Source organism: Pteropus medius, unplaced genomic scaffold (assembly GCF_902729225.1).
Source record: "Pteropus medius unplaced genomic scaffold, Ma_sr-lr_union100, whole genome shotgun sequence".
NCBI lineage: Eukaryota > Metazoa > Chordata > Mammalia > Chiroptera > Pteropodidae > Pteropus > Pteropus medius.
Genome location: NW_024349266.1, coordinates 86,570 through 104,563, shown reverse-complemented (window position 1 = coordinate 104,563; position 17,994 = coordinate 86,570). Strand labels below are relative to the sequence as shown.

Genomic DNA, 17,994 nt, shown 5'->3' with positions numbered 1-17,994 from the left:
ACATATTATTAAAGCTATAATTAAATAATTAAAGTATAAGCAGGAGAAACAGTGTAAAGGTAAAATTAAGGTAATAATTTTAATCACTATCATCTGGGTTAAGGAAAGGAAAAGTATATACTAATTTTATTGTAGCTCATAATATGGACCTAATAAATTTTCCTAAAAATTCCCCAAATTATTTTATTATATAAGATATAAATATAAATCTTAGAAATGAACTTTCTAACATGGTAGCCACCAGACATATGTGACTATTGAGCACTTGATATTTGCTATGAACTGAGGAAATAAATTTTAAATTTAATTAATTAATTTAAATTTGAAAAGTCACATGTAGCTACTGTATTGGACAGCACATCTCTAGAATTATACAAGAACCTTAACTCATTTAACTTAAGTAATATTCTTTTTAATTTATTGCTATTTTTCATGTTAACCTTTTTTTCCTCAATGTTCTAGAGAGTCACCCAAACCTGCAATAGGCTTTGCATAACAGAGAAATAAACTTTCGATATATAAAACTAATGAAATTTTGGTGTTATACCTGTTGCACTACTTATCAAAACTGATAATCACCAAAGTTAAAAGTAAATCAATATTCTCACCATCTTTTAGAAAAACATAAAGACTTCAGTACGTTTAACTCTAATAACACTAACTCTATTCTTTTTCACTCAGTCCCCCAAACTCCTCCCCTCTGGCAATCACCAGACTCACAGGTACAGAGTTTGTTCTCTGTACCTGTGAGTCTGTTTTCATTTAGTTTGTTCATTTATTTTGTTCCTTAGATTCCATATATAAGGAAAATCATATGGCATTTATCTTTCTCTGACTTATTTTATTCAACATAATACCCTCTAGGTCCATCCATGTTGTTGTAAATGGTAGAATTTCATTTTTTTTAATTACTGAATAATATTCCATTGTATATATGTACTATAATTTCTTTATCCAATTGTCTATTAGGTTGCTTCCATATTTTGGCTATTGTGAATAGTGGTGCTGTGAACATAGAGGTGCATAGATCTTTACAACTAGTGTTTTGGATAAATGCTCAGAAGCTCAATTGCTGGGTTAAAGGTAGTTCTATTTTTAATTTTCTGAGGAACCTCTAAACTGTTTTCCATAGTGACTGTACCAATTTGCAGTTCCACCAACAGTGTACGAGTGTTCCCTTTTCTCTATATCCTTGCTAACATTTGTTGTTTTTCCAGTTATAGAAATATTATTTTCATGTACTTTAGTTCTTACTTTTTCTAAACTTCAGAACTATGTTGTTGCTCATTAATACAGTAGATGTTGATTTAGATTTACCCACATACTTGCTATTCTTCTTTGTCATCTCAAACCTCCCAACTGGAATCACTTTCTTGTTGTTTCAAGTATACTCTTTGAAAAATCTTAGTCCATTGTCTTCTAGTAGCAAAATTTGTTTCTGTTTTCCTGACTAAGTTTTATTTTATTTTCACAGAGTTGATTATTTTCTCTTTGAACATTGGTTTACATTTTTTTTGCTATTATTCTAACTATCTTTCCCTTAAGGGTAATCTCTGCTTTTCTATTTGGATACTTTCAACATCTGCTCAGTTGTCTTTATTGATCTGCAGTTCCATTATGATGTGTGCATTTTTAAAAATTTATCCTACTAATAATATTTTGGTGGGATTCCTGAGTATGGAGATTTGTGTCTTTTATTAGTTTTGTAAATTTTTTAGTATTATCTCTTCAAATATTGCCTCTGTCAAGTTTTGTCTATCTTCTCTTTTTGAAACTATAATGAGATATATATATATTAGAACTTTTCATTCAGTTCTCAATGTCATTTAACTTCTCTTTCATTCATTCTGTCCTATTTTGTCTCTGCCATGCATTGCTGATAATTTCCTAAGCTCTATGTTCTAGGTTACTATTTCTTTCTGAGTGTGTCTAATTTGCAATTAAATAAATCTATTGAATTTCTATCTTTAATCTGAAGTTCTCTTTGTTTTTCTTAATATTCCCCTGTTCATTTTTATACTGTCCTCCTTATTCATATTTCCAACTCTTTATTTCTCCAAAAATACTAAACACGCTTAATTTATATTCTGTAGTTTTGTTGTGGTTTTGATTCATTCTCTTGTTTTCTGGCTCTCATAGAACCTTGCTTTCTTTATGTTCATTGATATTTGACTGTAAGTTTTTATTTCTTCAAAGTTTATCTGTATAATACTTAGTCCTGGAATAAAGGATATTTGTGTTTTCTTTTGTCAGGAGTCATTACAACTCTGGAACCAGAAACTGAACAAAACTATAAGCTAGCAGTGATTCAGCGTACTTAATTGTATAAATTCAAACTGAAAAAAATATGTGTGAGCTCACTTATGATTCATAATTCTTTTTCTCTTCTTAGTCTTTTGGGTGGTGAGTTTTTAAAAATCTACTACCCTGAGAATATATTCGAGACCTCAGCTTGTTGTAAAATATATCCTTGGGTGAACTGGGCTATGTCTCCTAAGCATCTCTGTTCCTATCACAACACTTGTAGCCTTGAAAACAGAACACAAGTCCTCACAGTAAAAGCTAATTTCTATTCATCATATATTTCTCTGGGTTCTCAATTTCATTTGATTTTTAGATTCTCAATATTCTACACCATCTTTTTCTTTGACAGCTAATCAAATTATTTCATCACTGAGTAATTGAAAGTATAATCATTATCTGGAGCTAAAGATACTGACTTACTCAATCCAAATATTGGTGATATTGAAAATCAAAGTGCAAAAGTGGTTTTGGAAGGAGAAATAGAAGAGAATGAAATATTAAAAAAAATAATAAGATTAAAAGACAGTTAGAAGTAACATAGAGGAAATAGTGAAGAGTCCCATGGGGTGAAGAAGTCTTTCCACATAATTGAGGGTACTGGGTTGTTTAGAGGCATCAGTGCATATGCAAATATTGAACATGAGATTAATTATGATTTTATCCTACACTTGACTGCCTAATATCCCTGTTCCTTGTCTAAGGCAGAATTTCAAATCTTGGCACTCTTTACATTTAGTGGCAGATAATTTCTGGGGGCTAGCTGGAGGATGTTTATCAGCATCCCTGGCTTCTATATACAAGATGCCAATTACACCTCCCAATTGTGATTGCCAAAAATGTCACCAGAGATTGCTAAATGTTCCCAAGATGCTGAAATTGACCTCAGTTAAGAACTATTGATCAAAATCTTTATACTGATCACATCCTCCATAAATCACGCTAGGTTGCTGCTTACCTGTACACCAAAAATTCCCTACTTCTCTATCAATATTAATTCTAGATAGTATTTCTAACTAAGCAATTCATTATACTACTGTTTCTGACTTTTTTCTTCTTAGTACTAGCTTCAGTATTTTCCACAAATTTTCTTCTGTAGTAGCAATATACAGGTGTCTGAAGAGCATATTAAGTCAGTAGTCTCTTTTCCAAGAATACTAATCTTAGCTAAATGAAGAATAAGTGACAAAATGAATACAAATCTGGCTGGTTCAGATACAGAGAAAAAACAATAAGGTAACAAAATCTAGAAACATAACTCATTATTTTTATTATGTGTATACATATCTTTTGTATGTTAGATTTTTTTCATGCTCTGTTGTAAAATATTAGAGAAGTCTACTGTTTTATTCATTTCAAGCAATGATAAATCAACTAAAAATTCAAAAATCATATTTTCAATCAATGTCTTTTGGTTCTTGGAAGAGAAATCACTGTAACACTGAAGATGAAAGAGAGTCATCATGAGGAAAAATTCCCAAAGCAAAGAACAAACTTTATGTACCATCATTCCATCCTATTTACCTGAGGTACATAGGGTCTGGCACAAATTACCTCCTCAATTAATTAGTAGAATATAGATAAAAAGTAACCCTGGTATTATTTTCATCATTCATTCACATATATTCATTCTTGATGCTGACAGAAATCTACTTCCCTCAAAGTCTAGTCATAGTTAACAAATAAGATATAATATTAAAGCTCAAAGCACATAAAGTTCTCTCACCTTTGATAGATAGACATCCCCCCCACCCCATTTTGAAACTGAAAAGTTAATTTAAGTAAATAAATTTGTGTGAACTCAAATATTTTCATCTATCTTTTGTACTCTGAAATACAGTCAGTAGCTATTAGGATCTCAGTGTCAGGGAATAGTAAACTGATCACTAATAAATAATTCACTAGAGGATTATGGGAACCAACATATCTAGGTGTCTTCTAACAAAGTAGTTTAATGGGAAAGAATTCTGAATTATAATGCTAACAAAAGCAGCACTCTGTTAATTTAATTTTAATACAAGAGGCAAAATTAGCAAATACAGAAAACACACAAAAATGGCAAAGGTGATAACAGTCTTTTAAAAATCACACAGCTTAGGGTGGCTCCATAGTGTGGTTAACATGTCTGCTTTACATACAGAAGGTCCTAGGTTAGCACCCCAGGTGGAGCCGTGGGCCATACCCCGGGTGTGCCAGGCCCCTGGTGTACGCCACGAGCGTGTGGGAGGAGATGCCCCATCTTCGGAGATCCAGTTCTTAAAGGGAAATGGCAGCATTCATGAGTCAGGGTGGAGGGGGCGGGGAGAAATTAAAGAGGGGAAAAAAATAAATAAAAATCACACAGCTAGATGTCAATCAATCCCAGTCAACCTAGAATCCCTTTCCTCCAAGTCTGCTTTCACTCTGGAAAATAAGTAGTAGGGACTAGCTATAAAAACTACTGATTGACTGGAAACTTCTTCTGGAAAGGGAGGGGTCTCTTATAATAAACAAACTATGCTCTGAATCCATAAAATTTGTTTCCAAGATGTGACATAATCATTTGTTTCCAATTGATGACATACTGTTGAGTGGCAACCATCTGAAATATCAGTTAAAATAGCCTATATAAATGAATCTTCAGTTTCCATTTTCAACTCTGGCAAGAGAAAGAGTTAAAGGACAAAATAACCAATTTTCACAGTCTCAGGAAGATGGTTTACCAAACACCAATCCACTGGGCTAAGATTGAAAGATGTCAACAATATTTAATTTGTTTACTTAAAGTAACTAATATTCATATGTAAGACAATTGCTTCTTCGTATTCATAGTTGACATGTTTCCCAGGTCTTATTTTATTATTTCTCAACACACATTCACCTTACAATCAAAGACTCTCCAGAAAAGTCACCCAATAAACAATTACTAAAAATGTGTATTTTAGTAGACCATTATTATATTGTAAATTCTAATAGTGATTTGGCAGAAATTTTAAGGAGAGTGTGAGTAAATTTATTTCCATCTTTATTTCTTTGTTTTTTCGTCAAATTGAGAAAAAGCCTAGTGGGATTTTAAGAACTCAGATGAAAGAAGGTAGTGAAAGCAGCATTATTACCACTGCAAGTTATTCCTACTTTAGGATAATGGCCCTCAGAGGGACTATAGAATATGCCATTTATCTTTTACTTCTCTTTACATAAAATATATCTGTTGACCAACTTCCTCATGGCTGTCTTCACTTCCTTGTTTCGCAATGTGTAAATGATGGGATTAAGTAAAGGGAATATCACAGTATGGAACACAGACACCACTTTATCTAGGGAAAAGGAGTCAAATGGGCGGGCATAAATGTAGATGGATGGCCCAAACATTAGTACCACAATGGTGATGTGGGAGTAGCAGGTGGACATGGCCCGGCTGGTACTCTCACCTGAGCCTGAGTGTTTCCTGAGCATGGCCAAGAGGAAGACATAGGACATTAGGAGAGCAATGAAACACACCACAGAGATCAGACCACTGCTAAAGATCATCACTAACTCCTCCGGGAAGGTGTTGGCACAGGCAATCCGAACAACCTGCGTGATGTCACAGAAGTAATTATCTAACTCATTGGGCCCACAGAAGGGAAGTCGAACAATGAGAGCCACCTGTATTATAGAATGAATGAAGCCCCCTATCCAGGAGACAGCAACCAAAATACAGCAGAGACGTCGATTCATGATGGTAGCATAGTGGAGGGGGCGGCAAATAGCAGCATAGCGGTCAAAGGCCATTACTGTGAGCAGGAACATCTCCGAGGCTCCAACGAAGTGCAAGAAGAAGAGCTGTGCAATGCACCCACCAAAGGAAATTATCTTCCTTTCCGCAAAGAAGTCTACAAGCATTTTAGGGGCTGTGATAGAGGAATACCAAATGTCAAGGAAGGCCAGATTAGCCAACAGGAAATACATGGGTGAGGTCAGATGGGGGTCAAGCCTAATGGTGCAAATAATAAGAACATTTCCTGGAAGAATGAACAAATAGAAGGATAGAAATATAACGAATAGGATTAGCTGCACCTCCCGAGTCTGGGATAGGCCAGTGAGAACAAACTCTGTCACCCGTGTATAATTTGTAGGTTCCATTTCTTCACTTTTTAAATAATATGGCTATGAAAAAAATAAAGAAATTATAATTATTCCAAATAGCATTTAACTAGAGTTATGGTACTGCTTTCAAAATCATCAGATGTTCTCTGTCATTAAGAGGTTGCATTAGGATACTTTTGGTTGCCCCATTTTATGTCTGATAAACCAAGATAGAATAAGAGTAGGTGATGACTTGAAAATTAGAAGCATCAAAACCATATGAAATGTGTAACATCTGTAACCCAAATCTGAACTTGTTAATGTCATTAATTTTTTTTTATGCAATTCAGCAATGCACTAATCCTTCCCCCAAACATCTACCTGGGTAAGCAATATATGCAGTACCTTCTGAGTTTAGCCATATTTTAGACTTGTAGTAAGAGACTCAGCCTGTACTTTCTAGATTGTTTTGTTATTGTTGAGAAATCTAGCCAACTTAGAAACAGGCTTCTAGTCTAACATCCGGTATGCATATCTGGCAGTATTTTAGTTTTAATCTATCAGGGAGATCCAGGGCTTCATGCATAATGAGTGGACTCTTTTTCTTAACCAAAGCCTACACAGCTTAATTCTTGGTACTTAAGCAGCCACAACATACAACAATACATGGCCCTATTTGAAAATTCTTCTGGCTGTGACCAGATCCCATTATTCCATTGACCATGGGTTTTATTTGCTGCTTCAGGAAGGCAGGAAGAAGATCCAAGAAATGGATTTGCTTGCCACCCAAGTTGATGCAGTCTGCTATTTCAAGGTGACAAGGTGACAATTTAGCAATAAGATCATGGCTAAAATTTTGCTTAAAACCTGGTATTAAACCTAACACCACTAGATAGAATAAAACCCTCAAATAAAAATGAAATAATCATTTATGCTACCAAATATCCTTCCTCTTTTAAGTAATATAAAAACTGCCACACCAATGTAAGTATTTCTTGTAATCTAGCCAACTTAGAAACAGCATTTTGGGAATAGAGAACAGCAAATACAAAAGCCTCATGGCAGGGAAGAGTTTCTAGGAAATGAAGAAGACCTGAAACTGACTGAGGCACAAGAACAAAATAAAGAGATAGTCAAAGACCCAGGAATATAGTCTACAAAAAGAAAATTGGATTTTAACAGCTTCCAATATATTTTTGAAAAAAAAATCTAGAAACTAGCTTAACAAGACTTGCAATTTTAAAATGTCACTCTGGTCGCTATGCAAATAAATTGAAATGAGATTATAGGTTTTGGAGTGAAGTGGCTTAAACTAAAGATATATCAACAGCTATTTGGAGAAAGAATTGTAAGTTTAGAAAATATTTCAGTGACACAATTGGCAGAATTTAATGTTGGTTGTATGTAGTTATTGTTACACTACCAAAGTCAGCTGGAATTTGAACGCCATAGGGCAAATTTTAAAAAAAAATTATCTTTATATCTTCTGTGTCTCAAATGAGGTTCAACCAGCATATTCTAGGTTCTTAATTTGACTGAATCTCATAAATATTTAGGAATGCTCTGTTACATTCTAAGAAAAGCTTAGGATTGTGCCAATAAAATCTAGAACAAGAAATTGCATTTGTGAGGAAACTTTAGGAGATAAGCCGTCCATGGAGACTGAGGTAGAGTATTTCTTTCCACACTACCATTTAGAAAGGGATAGCTATTCCAAATCAGTATTTACTCTTAGAGCAGCTGTATCAGTTGGTCAAGAGGGTTTTACTTCATCCTGCATTCATCCACCTATACCTTCCAAGTTTCTGGATTCAGGACTGCTCCTCATTTTTTCACTGTTTTTTAAAAATAAAAATTGCATATATTTAAGGTGTACAACACGATAATTTGATATACATATACGTAGTGAAATGAGTACTATGTCAAGCTAATTAACATATCATCTCTTCACATAGTTATCACTTTTAATGTGATGAGAGCACCTGAAGTTTCTTCTCATAGCAAATTTTCAGTTTTCAATACAGTATTAACTATGGTCATGATTCTGTATAGTGAATCTCTAGACTTATTATTCATTTATCCTACATAACTGCAATGTGTACCTTTTGACCAACATATCACTATTTCTCCCACCTCCCTATCCCTGGTAACCATCATTCTACTTTTAAATGGATAAAAAAAATATGATATATAATTCAGCCTTTATAAAAAGAGATCCTTCTATTTGCAACAACATGGATGAACCTGGAGAGTGTCATGCTAAGTGAAATAAGATAGACAAAGAAAAAAAACAAAACACCGCATTATCTTATTTGAATGTGAATTCTAAAAAACCCTGCTCTTCTTTAACAACATCTAGTGAATCCCCATCCTGTACTTAATCTACAGGGATGTAGTATCTAGAGGATGACTACGGAGATACCTAGGAGTACAGAGGCCTTCCCTATAGATGAGCGAACTACGAACTTTCCTCAAGGGAACAAACTCTTTGGAGAAAAACAAGAATCTGTGCAGAAATTCTTTCTTACTAACAATGCAATGTTCATCCATGTATCTAGCCAAGCTCTCAGTAACCACGTGGAGAATATTTACCTTGCTAATTTGAGAGATAAGGAGGCTACCACATAGATTCTGAAATAGTGAAAAATTAAATGACTCACGAAATACTGGGTTACACTCACATAAGAGGCTTTAAAAAAAATTAGCTATCATATATAACCATTGTCCATTCTCTTTCCTTAGATGAAGATGTGAATGAAGAAGCCAGTTTCTCCCAGGGTAAAAGTCACTCATCTTAGCCCTTCTTGAGAACCAACTAACCAAACAAACAAACAAACCTCACAACTGAAAGAAATATTTTTAGACATCACACAATAACATCGGGTAGAAGGATTAAGCTGAAACTGGGAGACTAGAAAAATGGAAGGAAAGAAGTTGTATTGATAAAGAGGGAGAAAACTGTAAAAGAAGTTATTAGTCCTATATTTCTTCTGAGGATGAAAACAGCCCATGTTTCTTGGTTACATTGCCACCAGTGAGATATTTATTTAAATGAAAAAGCAAAAAGAAAAAGTTTTATAAAATAAATAAAGGAAAGTGTTTATAAGTAGATTCAAGTGATGGTTTATTGAAAACTCTTCCCCGGAGAAGGTGCTTTAGACTTTCAAACCTGCTGATCATGGGAATATGGTGAAAGCAGTGGAGGTTTAGCTCTGCTAAGATATGGGGAAAAGCAAAGGAAACACTGAGAAATGAAGACTGAGGTCACATGGGGCAGGGAGTGTGAAGGTTAAGTACAAGAAGGTACTAAATATATAAAAATAGAGATTTATGAAGTTTATTTATAGAGAATATTCTACCTCATTAAGGTCCATGTTAGAGCGCAACATTCAAAGAAGATATTTTTCTAATAGTAGGATAAAGAATCATATAAACAAAGTTATTATTTGAAGGCTTTTGTTTTATCTTTACAACTCTATGAATGTTGCATATATACACACATAATGTATTTTTTAAATTTCTCCAAAATCTTCACTAAGAATTGAATTTTAGAAAGTGTGGAACACTTATCTGACTTATATTCCAGATTGGGAGGCAGCTATCCAGAGCACTGAACAAGCATTTGAAAGACTTGGATTCTTATCATAGCTCAGCCACCAAAATCTATGTGATGTTGGGAAACCATTCAACCTTCCTCTACAGCTTTTTCTTCCTAAAAACATAAGGATTTTAACTAGAAATTTTGCTAGCTCTATAATTCTAGGATTCTATGAAAATAAAAGTGGATTTACAGTAAAGGTCCTAGAAGGGTAAATTAAGAACAATATGGGTGACAATGTGGACACACGGTAATATAATCACCATTGTGGATATATACAACACATAAAAGAAATAACTTGAATTGATTTTTTTCTGTTCTTAATATTTCAAGCTGACCTATCTTATCCTGTAGAGTGAGGAGGTAGTATACAAAAATATCTTCACCAGATAAATGGATATGTGGAGACCAGGGACCTTGAGTCTTACAAATATACCAACAACAGAAAATATCAAGATATGGTAATTACCTTGATTTCCTATATATATTTTGCCCACAGTAAATTAGGCAAGAAGAAAGCATTAGGATCAGAGAAGGGCTTATCTCAATATGCGAGTGTTTTGAGGATCATTTGTTGGTTGAGCATTTCTCTTATAATGGGCTTGATATAAAGTGTGAGTGCCTTTGTTCTAACACAGCTGACCTCTTACTAGCTGTGTGACCTTTAGCAACTCACTTGCTTCTCTCTGCTTTAATGTGCCTCATCAAGGCAATGAAGGTAATAATAATACCTACCTCATAGATATTATTGTAAGTATTAATCAGCTTATAATGCATGTAAAGCTCAGAAAAATACCTGGTATATAGCTCACACTTGCTTTAATTATTATTATTGTTGTCGTTGTTATTTTCCCTTGCAAAGTAACAGATTTAATAGAGAAACTATCATCCTAATATATGATTTCCACAATATTACCCTTTAATATCTATTTATACTTCTTTATCTCCACTTTATCCCATTACTATCCTTGGGTCTGGAAGACTAAGTCTAAGAAATAGCTCAGAGAAGAGTACAAGAACATCTGACTTCTAAACACTACCATCTCCTCTCATCTTCTCAAAACTGCAGTCCTATGTGACTATTAATAAATCACTATTATTAATCCTCCAGATACTCTCAAAAGGCCTTTTTTTCAATATGCCTGAAATTTTGCAAGAATAATTTTTAAAAAGTACCATAGAAAGATGGGCTCTCATAGTAGTACTCTGGTCACACGTCCAATAAAAACTTTACTCATTGCATTGTAATTTTTCAGTTTATGTTTTGGCCAAAATATAACAGAAACTCTAAGCCCCTTGAGGTCATAAAGCAAATCTCATTTATATATCTATCTAGAGCCTAAGATAGCTACAGGCACTAGCGTTCTTAATGTGTGTTTATTGAATGAATGAATAATTGATTAAATGAATTTTTATAAAAATAAGGAACAAAAATAACAAACTAATCAAAAACAGACTCACAAAATAGTGGACAATTTGGTGTTGGATAGAGGGGAGGGTAGGCTGGGGGGCTGGGAAAATGGGGTGAAGGGTTAAAGGAATACAAATTAGTAGTTTACGTATGGTCATGGGGATAGGGAGCATAGCATAGAGAATGCAGTTAGCATTAGTATATTGGCTGGGTGGAAAACCAGAGGAGAGAAGGAGCAACTAGGGGGATCATTTTATAAACTATATAAATGTCTAACCAATGTACTGTATACTTGAAACTAATTAAAATAAATAAATGCAATAAAAAATGAATTTTTATGTGAATAAATAAATTAATGACTTTGTAGAAAAAAATTGTCAATGACTTCCAAATCTAATTGTTTTATAACTCATTTGCTGTTTTGTGACTCTACTTCATGATTCCTGATTTGGTTTCCTGGAATCCTCTTTTTAAAATACCTATTCTACCCACATTAATTTCAAACAAGAGTCTCTTTGCTTTAAAGTTTCTTTTTTTTCTGATTCACTGCCAAAATTGTTGCTACTACCAACACCAATCTCTTCAAAATGAAATATCTCAGGCCTTATCTCTCCCATCTTCTTCACAGTGACCATCCTGAAGAACTATCATAAGTCAGAGTTTTCCTGACTTCATTTCAGGAGTGACAGATTTAAAATTTTAGGTTATGTTAATGTTTTGGCACTCTCTGAAGACCCATAAATCAAAACAAACTTCTCTGTTTGAGATTGTTTAAGAATAAGATTTACACAATTTCATTCTGTAAGTATGAGATGATCAAGGTATCTTCTCAGTGCCTTTCCCAGCCTTGGGTTTAAATGCTTTAGTTATGGGGATCAAGCAAAAGAATACTTTGTTTATCAACTCCATGGTTAAGATCTGCTCTATACGATCACCATGCTTTTCTCACATCTTTCCTTACTGGAGACTCTGCTTCTTATCACTATTTTCTTAGTATTTTACATAGTCATTCCCATCATTTTACCCATCCCATTGTCACAAAAATAGAGTGGTTGATGTAAATATTATAACACCATTCTTCCACCTACCAATTACTGTGCCCATCTTGGTGTAGTCAGGAACAATAGAGGGAGTAGAAGGTGCTTTGACCCCCATCCACACAGAAAACTTTGTCTTCTATATTTTGGTATATAGGAGTTCCTTCCCTGATGTAACAGTGAGCTAACTAGCATCACGGGTTGTGACTAAGAATATCATTTCTCTGGAGGCCAGGTCCAGCCAGCTAAGAATAAAAACTCTGAGGGAATAATTTAAAAGTTGATGTGTTCTTCACCCAAAGATTTAAATTGCCCAGAACAAGAAAGGAAAATGGCTAATTTCCTTGGATTATGAGTGGAAAAATATTATGATGTGTGATAGGCCCTCTAAAGTATGAGGCACATTTACAATTCTATTATTACAAAGGACTGTGTCACTTAAAGATGTTAGATTCTTAGGAAAATGGAAATCTGTCCAAGTTCAATATTAATACTACATAAATTGCTTAAACAGTTTACACATGTTTATAATGGAGGCCTTAAGTAATAACTCCATAATATTTCTAACTTTTATTCAGTGTCTTCTATATGTGCTTAATGATTACTACATGTTAGACACTGTTCTAGGCACAGGCATACAATGATGAACAAGAAACAGCCTTTATTTTTCTAAATCAACTTATAATTACTCTTCCATCTATGACTCTACAAATACTTGTCTGTATCTCTCATCTAGAAATATTCTATGATAAATAAAATTAGGACCCTCTCAATTTTATTCTCAGTCTGATCTCCATCTCATATCTTTTAGAAATTTATTCCTCTAAAATTATCTCCATATTATACTCTCAATGGCCATACTTGATGTTTATGAAGTGAGGATGAGAATTATCTTTTAATTTTAAAAATATTGCATTCTCAGTGATCCATGGAAGTCTTAGGTATTCTTTCACAAACTGCTGAAGTCTTGTGTTTAAGATGAAGATGAAAAGACTCAGAACTTAAACTGGAGTTGTAATTTGTTTTGAATGGCCTCAAAGGTCAAGTCAAAACAAATATGTATTTTTAGAGAGTTTGATTAAACACAAAAATTTTCAAAAAGTTAAACTATATTCAGTTTTAAATGGTTGAAAAACTTCAGTTCAATTTCCTCCAAATTTTTATTAAATGCACATAGAGATACACAAATAATGAAAATGTCAAGTTATAAATCCACTGATTATCACAAAAATAGAAAAATCTGAGCCTCTTTACAACTGCTTTATTATTTAGAAGGCTTCCTAACTCCATTTGCTTGGGGAAGTTCCTGCCTTTGGGAACTTAATTTTTCTTATATGGGAACTAGAGATGCCAAGAGCATGTAGAGTTGTTATGAAATAAAATTGAGAAAACATATGTCACATGCCTAAAACAGAATCTGGTGCATATTAGGGGCAGAAATTATAATTATGATAATAAAAATATTATTCTCATGAAAGTGAGAATAAACATTTTTTAATAAGAAAATAATGCTGAATTACTTTAAAAAAAAATTATGTAGATTTTAGCACATGGCATGCCCTAGAACTGCTTCAGGAGATGGAGACCAAGTGAAGAATTTATGGCAGTTTCCCTGGGTCAGAGAACCTGGGAAATCTCTTTCTTTTCCAAAGATCTTCTAAGAAAGAAACCTTCTGGTAAGGTTCCAAAAGAAGGATAGGCACTCTATCTGTGATCTCAGAAATAGACCTGTGAAGGTAGAATTAGAGAAAGATTTTTCTCTAATATCATTCAATTTCTTAATGCAAAGATGCCAATATTCTGTTTGTGAGGGTACGCCTGAGTGACACCTGGGAGTGAGAGGTGAAAAGAAAAGATGCAAGATTGAACCATTCATTTCTCTTTAATCTCCCTATTACCAGCCATGAGCCACACTATCTCCCTTACCTGGTGTCCTGGCATCTCAAGCATGTCAGGGGTTCTGGGAGATAAATCTGTGTATTTCTCTTCATTATTGCTCTCTGTTGGTACTTTAGAGGTAGCCTTTTCTACTTTGCCAACAATTACCACACTTTTGTCTTCTCTTTTCCCAACATTTGTTGGAATCTTTTGTCTGCATTTAACTTCTGTCCTGTTCTTTTGTTCTCGTGAATCTAAATGTTTTCCCCCATTGATGTTATCATTACTATTATTATCATTATTATTTTATTGGAGGAAAAAGAAAAACTAATGCAATCTACCATTTTATATATAATTTCAGTGCATTTATTAATTTTTAAAAATTAAGTATATAATAGAATGTTTTTTATAGAGAAAAGGCAATATACAAAATAAGTATAAGGAAATGCAACAAAATGGTGATAATGTATGGAACAGCTGATGGGCAGAGAAACCATTTTAAAGTCCCAATCACCAGCTACTGTTAACACCAAATTATCCACTCTCAGCTGCAAATGATGGACTGGTAAATGCAATATTTTAGCATGATCACTTAAACAACATCAAGTCTCTGTTACTAAGGAAGAAAGGAACAATGGGTACAACCACAGATTCTGTCATAAGTATTGACTGTGTATCGAGCTCTGTGACAGAAAAAAATTAAGTGTCTGATACCATTTTATAAAATATATACAGGAATGCTTAAGGTATACAGAAAATAAGTTTTGATGAAAATAATCATGGCAGAATTACAGAAAGATATGTCATGAAAAAAGACCTAAAAAGATCCTCAGAATAAAAACTTTTTTCTGAAGAATTAAGAATATCCAGCTACTATTCAACTTTACTAAGAACACACAAAGAAGTGCTTAATCCATTTTTTCTTTTTAAAAAATTTAAAACAATTATTTTTGGTGTGATTTTTATTTTATTTTATTCTTACGTTTATTGGGGTAACATTGGTTAATACAATTATATAATTTTCAGGTGTACATTATAATTTGACATCTGTATATTCTATTGTGCGTTTACCACTCAAAGTTCAGTTTCTTTCAGCTACCATTTATTCGATCCCCTTTACCAACTTCCCCCTCCCCCTACTCCCCTATATTTGACCCCATTTACCCCTCTACCTGCACCCTCCTCCCCATCCCCTACCCTCTGGTAACCAGTAGTCTAGAGTCCATATCCATGAGTCTCTATTTGTTTGTCCTGTTCAATTGTTGATTTTAGGTTTATATCCCACATATAAGTGATAGCATGTGATTTTCAACTTTTTCTGTCTGACTTCTTTTGCATAGCATGATTATTGCAAGGTCCATCCATGCTGTCGCAAATGGCAGTATTTCATCTCTTCTTATGCCTGAAAAATATTCCATTGTATATGTGTACCACAGCTTCTTTAGCCAATCACCTCTCGTAGGACACTTCAGTTGCTTCCATGTCCTGGCCACTGTGAATAATGCTGCTCTGAACATCAGTGTGCAAATACCTTTTTTGATATGGGTTTTCAACTTTTGGGGGTAAATATCCAGTAGAAGGATTGCTGGATCATATGGTAGAACAATTCTTAGTTTTTTGAGGAACTTTCATACTGTTTTCTATAGTGACTGTACCAATTTGTAGTCTCACCAGCAGTGTATGAGAGTTCCTTTTTCTCCGTATCCTCTTCAGCATTTGTTATTACATGTCCTGTTGATTATAGCTATTCCAACAGGTGTGAGATGGTATTTCATGTTGGTTTTGATTTGCATTTCCCTAATAGCTAACGATGTTGAATATCTTTCTAATACTTGTTGGCCATTTGTATGTCCTCTAGGGAGAAGTGTCTATTCAGATCCTCTGCCCATTTTTTGATTGGATCATTTGGTTTTCTTCATTATTAAATTGTCTGAGATCTTTGTATATTTTGGATATTAGGCCTTTACTGGAGGTGTTGCTTGCAAATGTATTTTTCCATTCAGATGGTTGTCTCTTTATCTTGTTGATTTCTTTTGCTGAGCAGAAGCTTTTTAGTTGAATGGAGTTCCATTCATTTATTTTAGCTTTTATTTCCCTCGCTTTTGAGGTCAAATTTATAAAATCCTTTTTAAGTCAAGGTCCTTGAGTTTAGCTCCTATGTTTTCTTCTATGCGTTTTATTGTTCAGGTCTTATATTCAGGTCCTTGATGCATTTTGGGTTAATTTTGGTGTGTGGCAATAGACAATAGTCTAAATTCATTGTTTTGCATGTGGCTTTCCAGTTTTCCTAGCACCATTTATTGAAGAGGTTTTCCCTTTTCCACTGTATGTTTTGGGTTTGTTTGTCAAAAATTTTTGCCCATATAAATGTGGGTTCATTTCTGGACTCTTGATTCTGTTCCACTGGTCCATGTGTCTGTTTTGCTGCCAATACCATGCCGTTTTGATTACTGTCACTTTGTAGTATCATTTGAAGTCGGGCAGAGTGGTGCCTCCAGCCTCATTTTTTTTTTTCCCTCAGGATGGCCTTGGCAATTCTGGGTCTTTGTGCTTCTAAACAAATCTGATTTTTTTGTTCCATTTATTTAAAAAATGCCAATAGGATTTTGATGAGGATTGCATTAAATCTGTATAATGCTTTAGGAAATATGATCATTTTAACTATGTCGATTCTTCCAATCCAAGAACATGGAAAATCATTCTATTTCTTTGTATCTTCTTTGATTTCTTTTAATAGGATATGGTAGTTTTCATTATATAGGTTTTTTACATGTTTCATTAGATTTATTCCTAGGTAATTTATTCTTTTTGTTGCAATTGCAAAAGGAATTTTTTTCCCCACTTCAGTTTCTGACGTATCATTATTAGGATATAGGAACGCTATGGATTTCTGAACGCTGATTTTGTATTCAGAGACTTTATTGTATTTGCTTATTGTTTCTAGTAGTGTTCTTGTGGAGTCTTTAGGGTTTTCTATGTAGAGAATCATGTCATCTGCAAATAGTGACAGTTTGACTTCTTCATTTCCTATTTGGATGCCTTTTATATCTTTCTCTTGCCTGATTGCACTCGCTAGGACCTCCAATGTTATATTGAATAACAGTGGTGATAGTGGACAGCCTTGCCTTGTTCCTGATCTTAGAGGGAAGGTTTTTAGTTTTTCACCATTCAGTATAATGTTGGCTGAGGGTTTGTTATAGATGGCCTTTATTATATTAAGGAAATCCTTTTGTACAGATTTTGTTTAGTGTTTTGATCATGTTAAAGACTTTTTCTGAATCTATTGATATGATCATATGATTCTTAATTTTTAATTTGTTTATGTGGTATATCACTTTAATCGATTTGCATATGTTGAACTATCCCTGTGCCCCTGGGATGAAGCCCACTAGATCGTGGTGTATAATCTTTTTAATAGATTGCTGTATTATTTAGAATTTTTGCATCTGTGTTCATGAGAGATATAGTTCTGTAGTTTTCTTTTTTTGTGTTATCCTTACCAGGTTTTGGTATCAGAGTAATAATGGCCTCATAAAATGAGTGGAGAAGTATTACCTCCTCTAAGATTTTTTGGAAGAGTTTGAGGAGAATAGGTATTAAATCTGAATGTTTGGTAGAATTCACTGGTGAAGCCATCTCGTCCTGGACTTTTACTTTTGGTAGGTTTTTGATGATTGTTTCAATTTCCATACTGCTGATCAGTCACTTTAGATTTTCCAGTT

At 33.9% G+C, this 17,994-nt stretch overlaps 1 protein-coding gene across 1 annotated transcript; it reads right to left on the bottom strand.

Annotated features, from left to right (window-relative positions):
* Positions 1 to 5,373: 5,373 nt before the first annotated feature.
* LOC120618049 (olfactory receptor 4M1) lies at positions 5,374 to 6,495 on the bottom strand. Its single transcript, XM_039881911.1, has one exon. It carries the CDS (start codon positions 6,403 to 6,405, stop codon positions 5,464 to 5,466), a length of 942 nt encoding a protein of 313 aa, XP_039737845.1. The 5' UTR covers positions 6,406 to 6,495; the 3' UTR covers positions 5,374 to 5,463.
* Positions 6,496 to 17,994: the final 11,499 nt, after the last annotated feature.

What these genes read in the sequence shown, in the direction of transcription:
- LOC120618049 (XM_039881911.1), bottom strand. Translation starts at nt 6,405, where the DNA reads ATGGAACCTACAAATTATACACGGGTGACAGAGTTTGTTCTCACTGGC.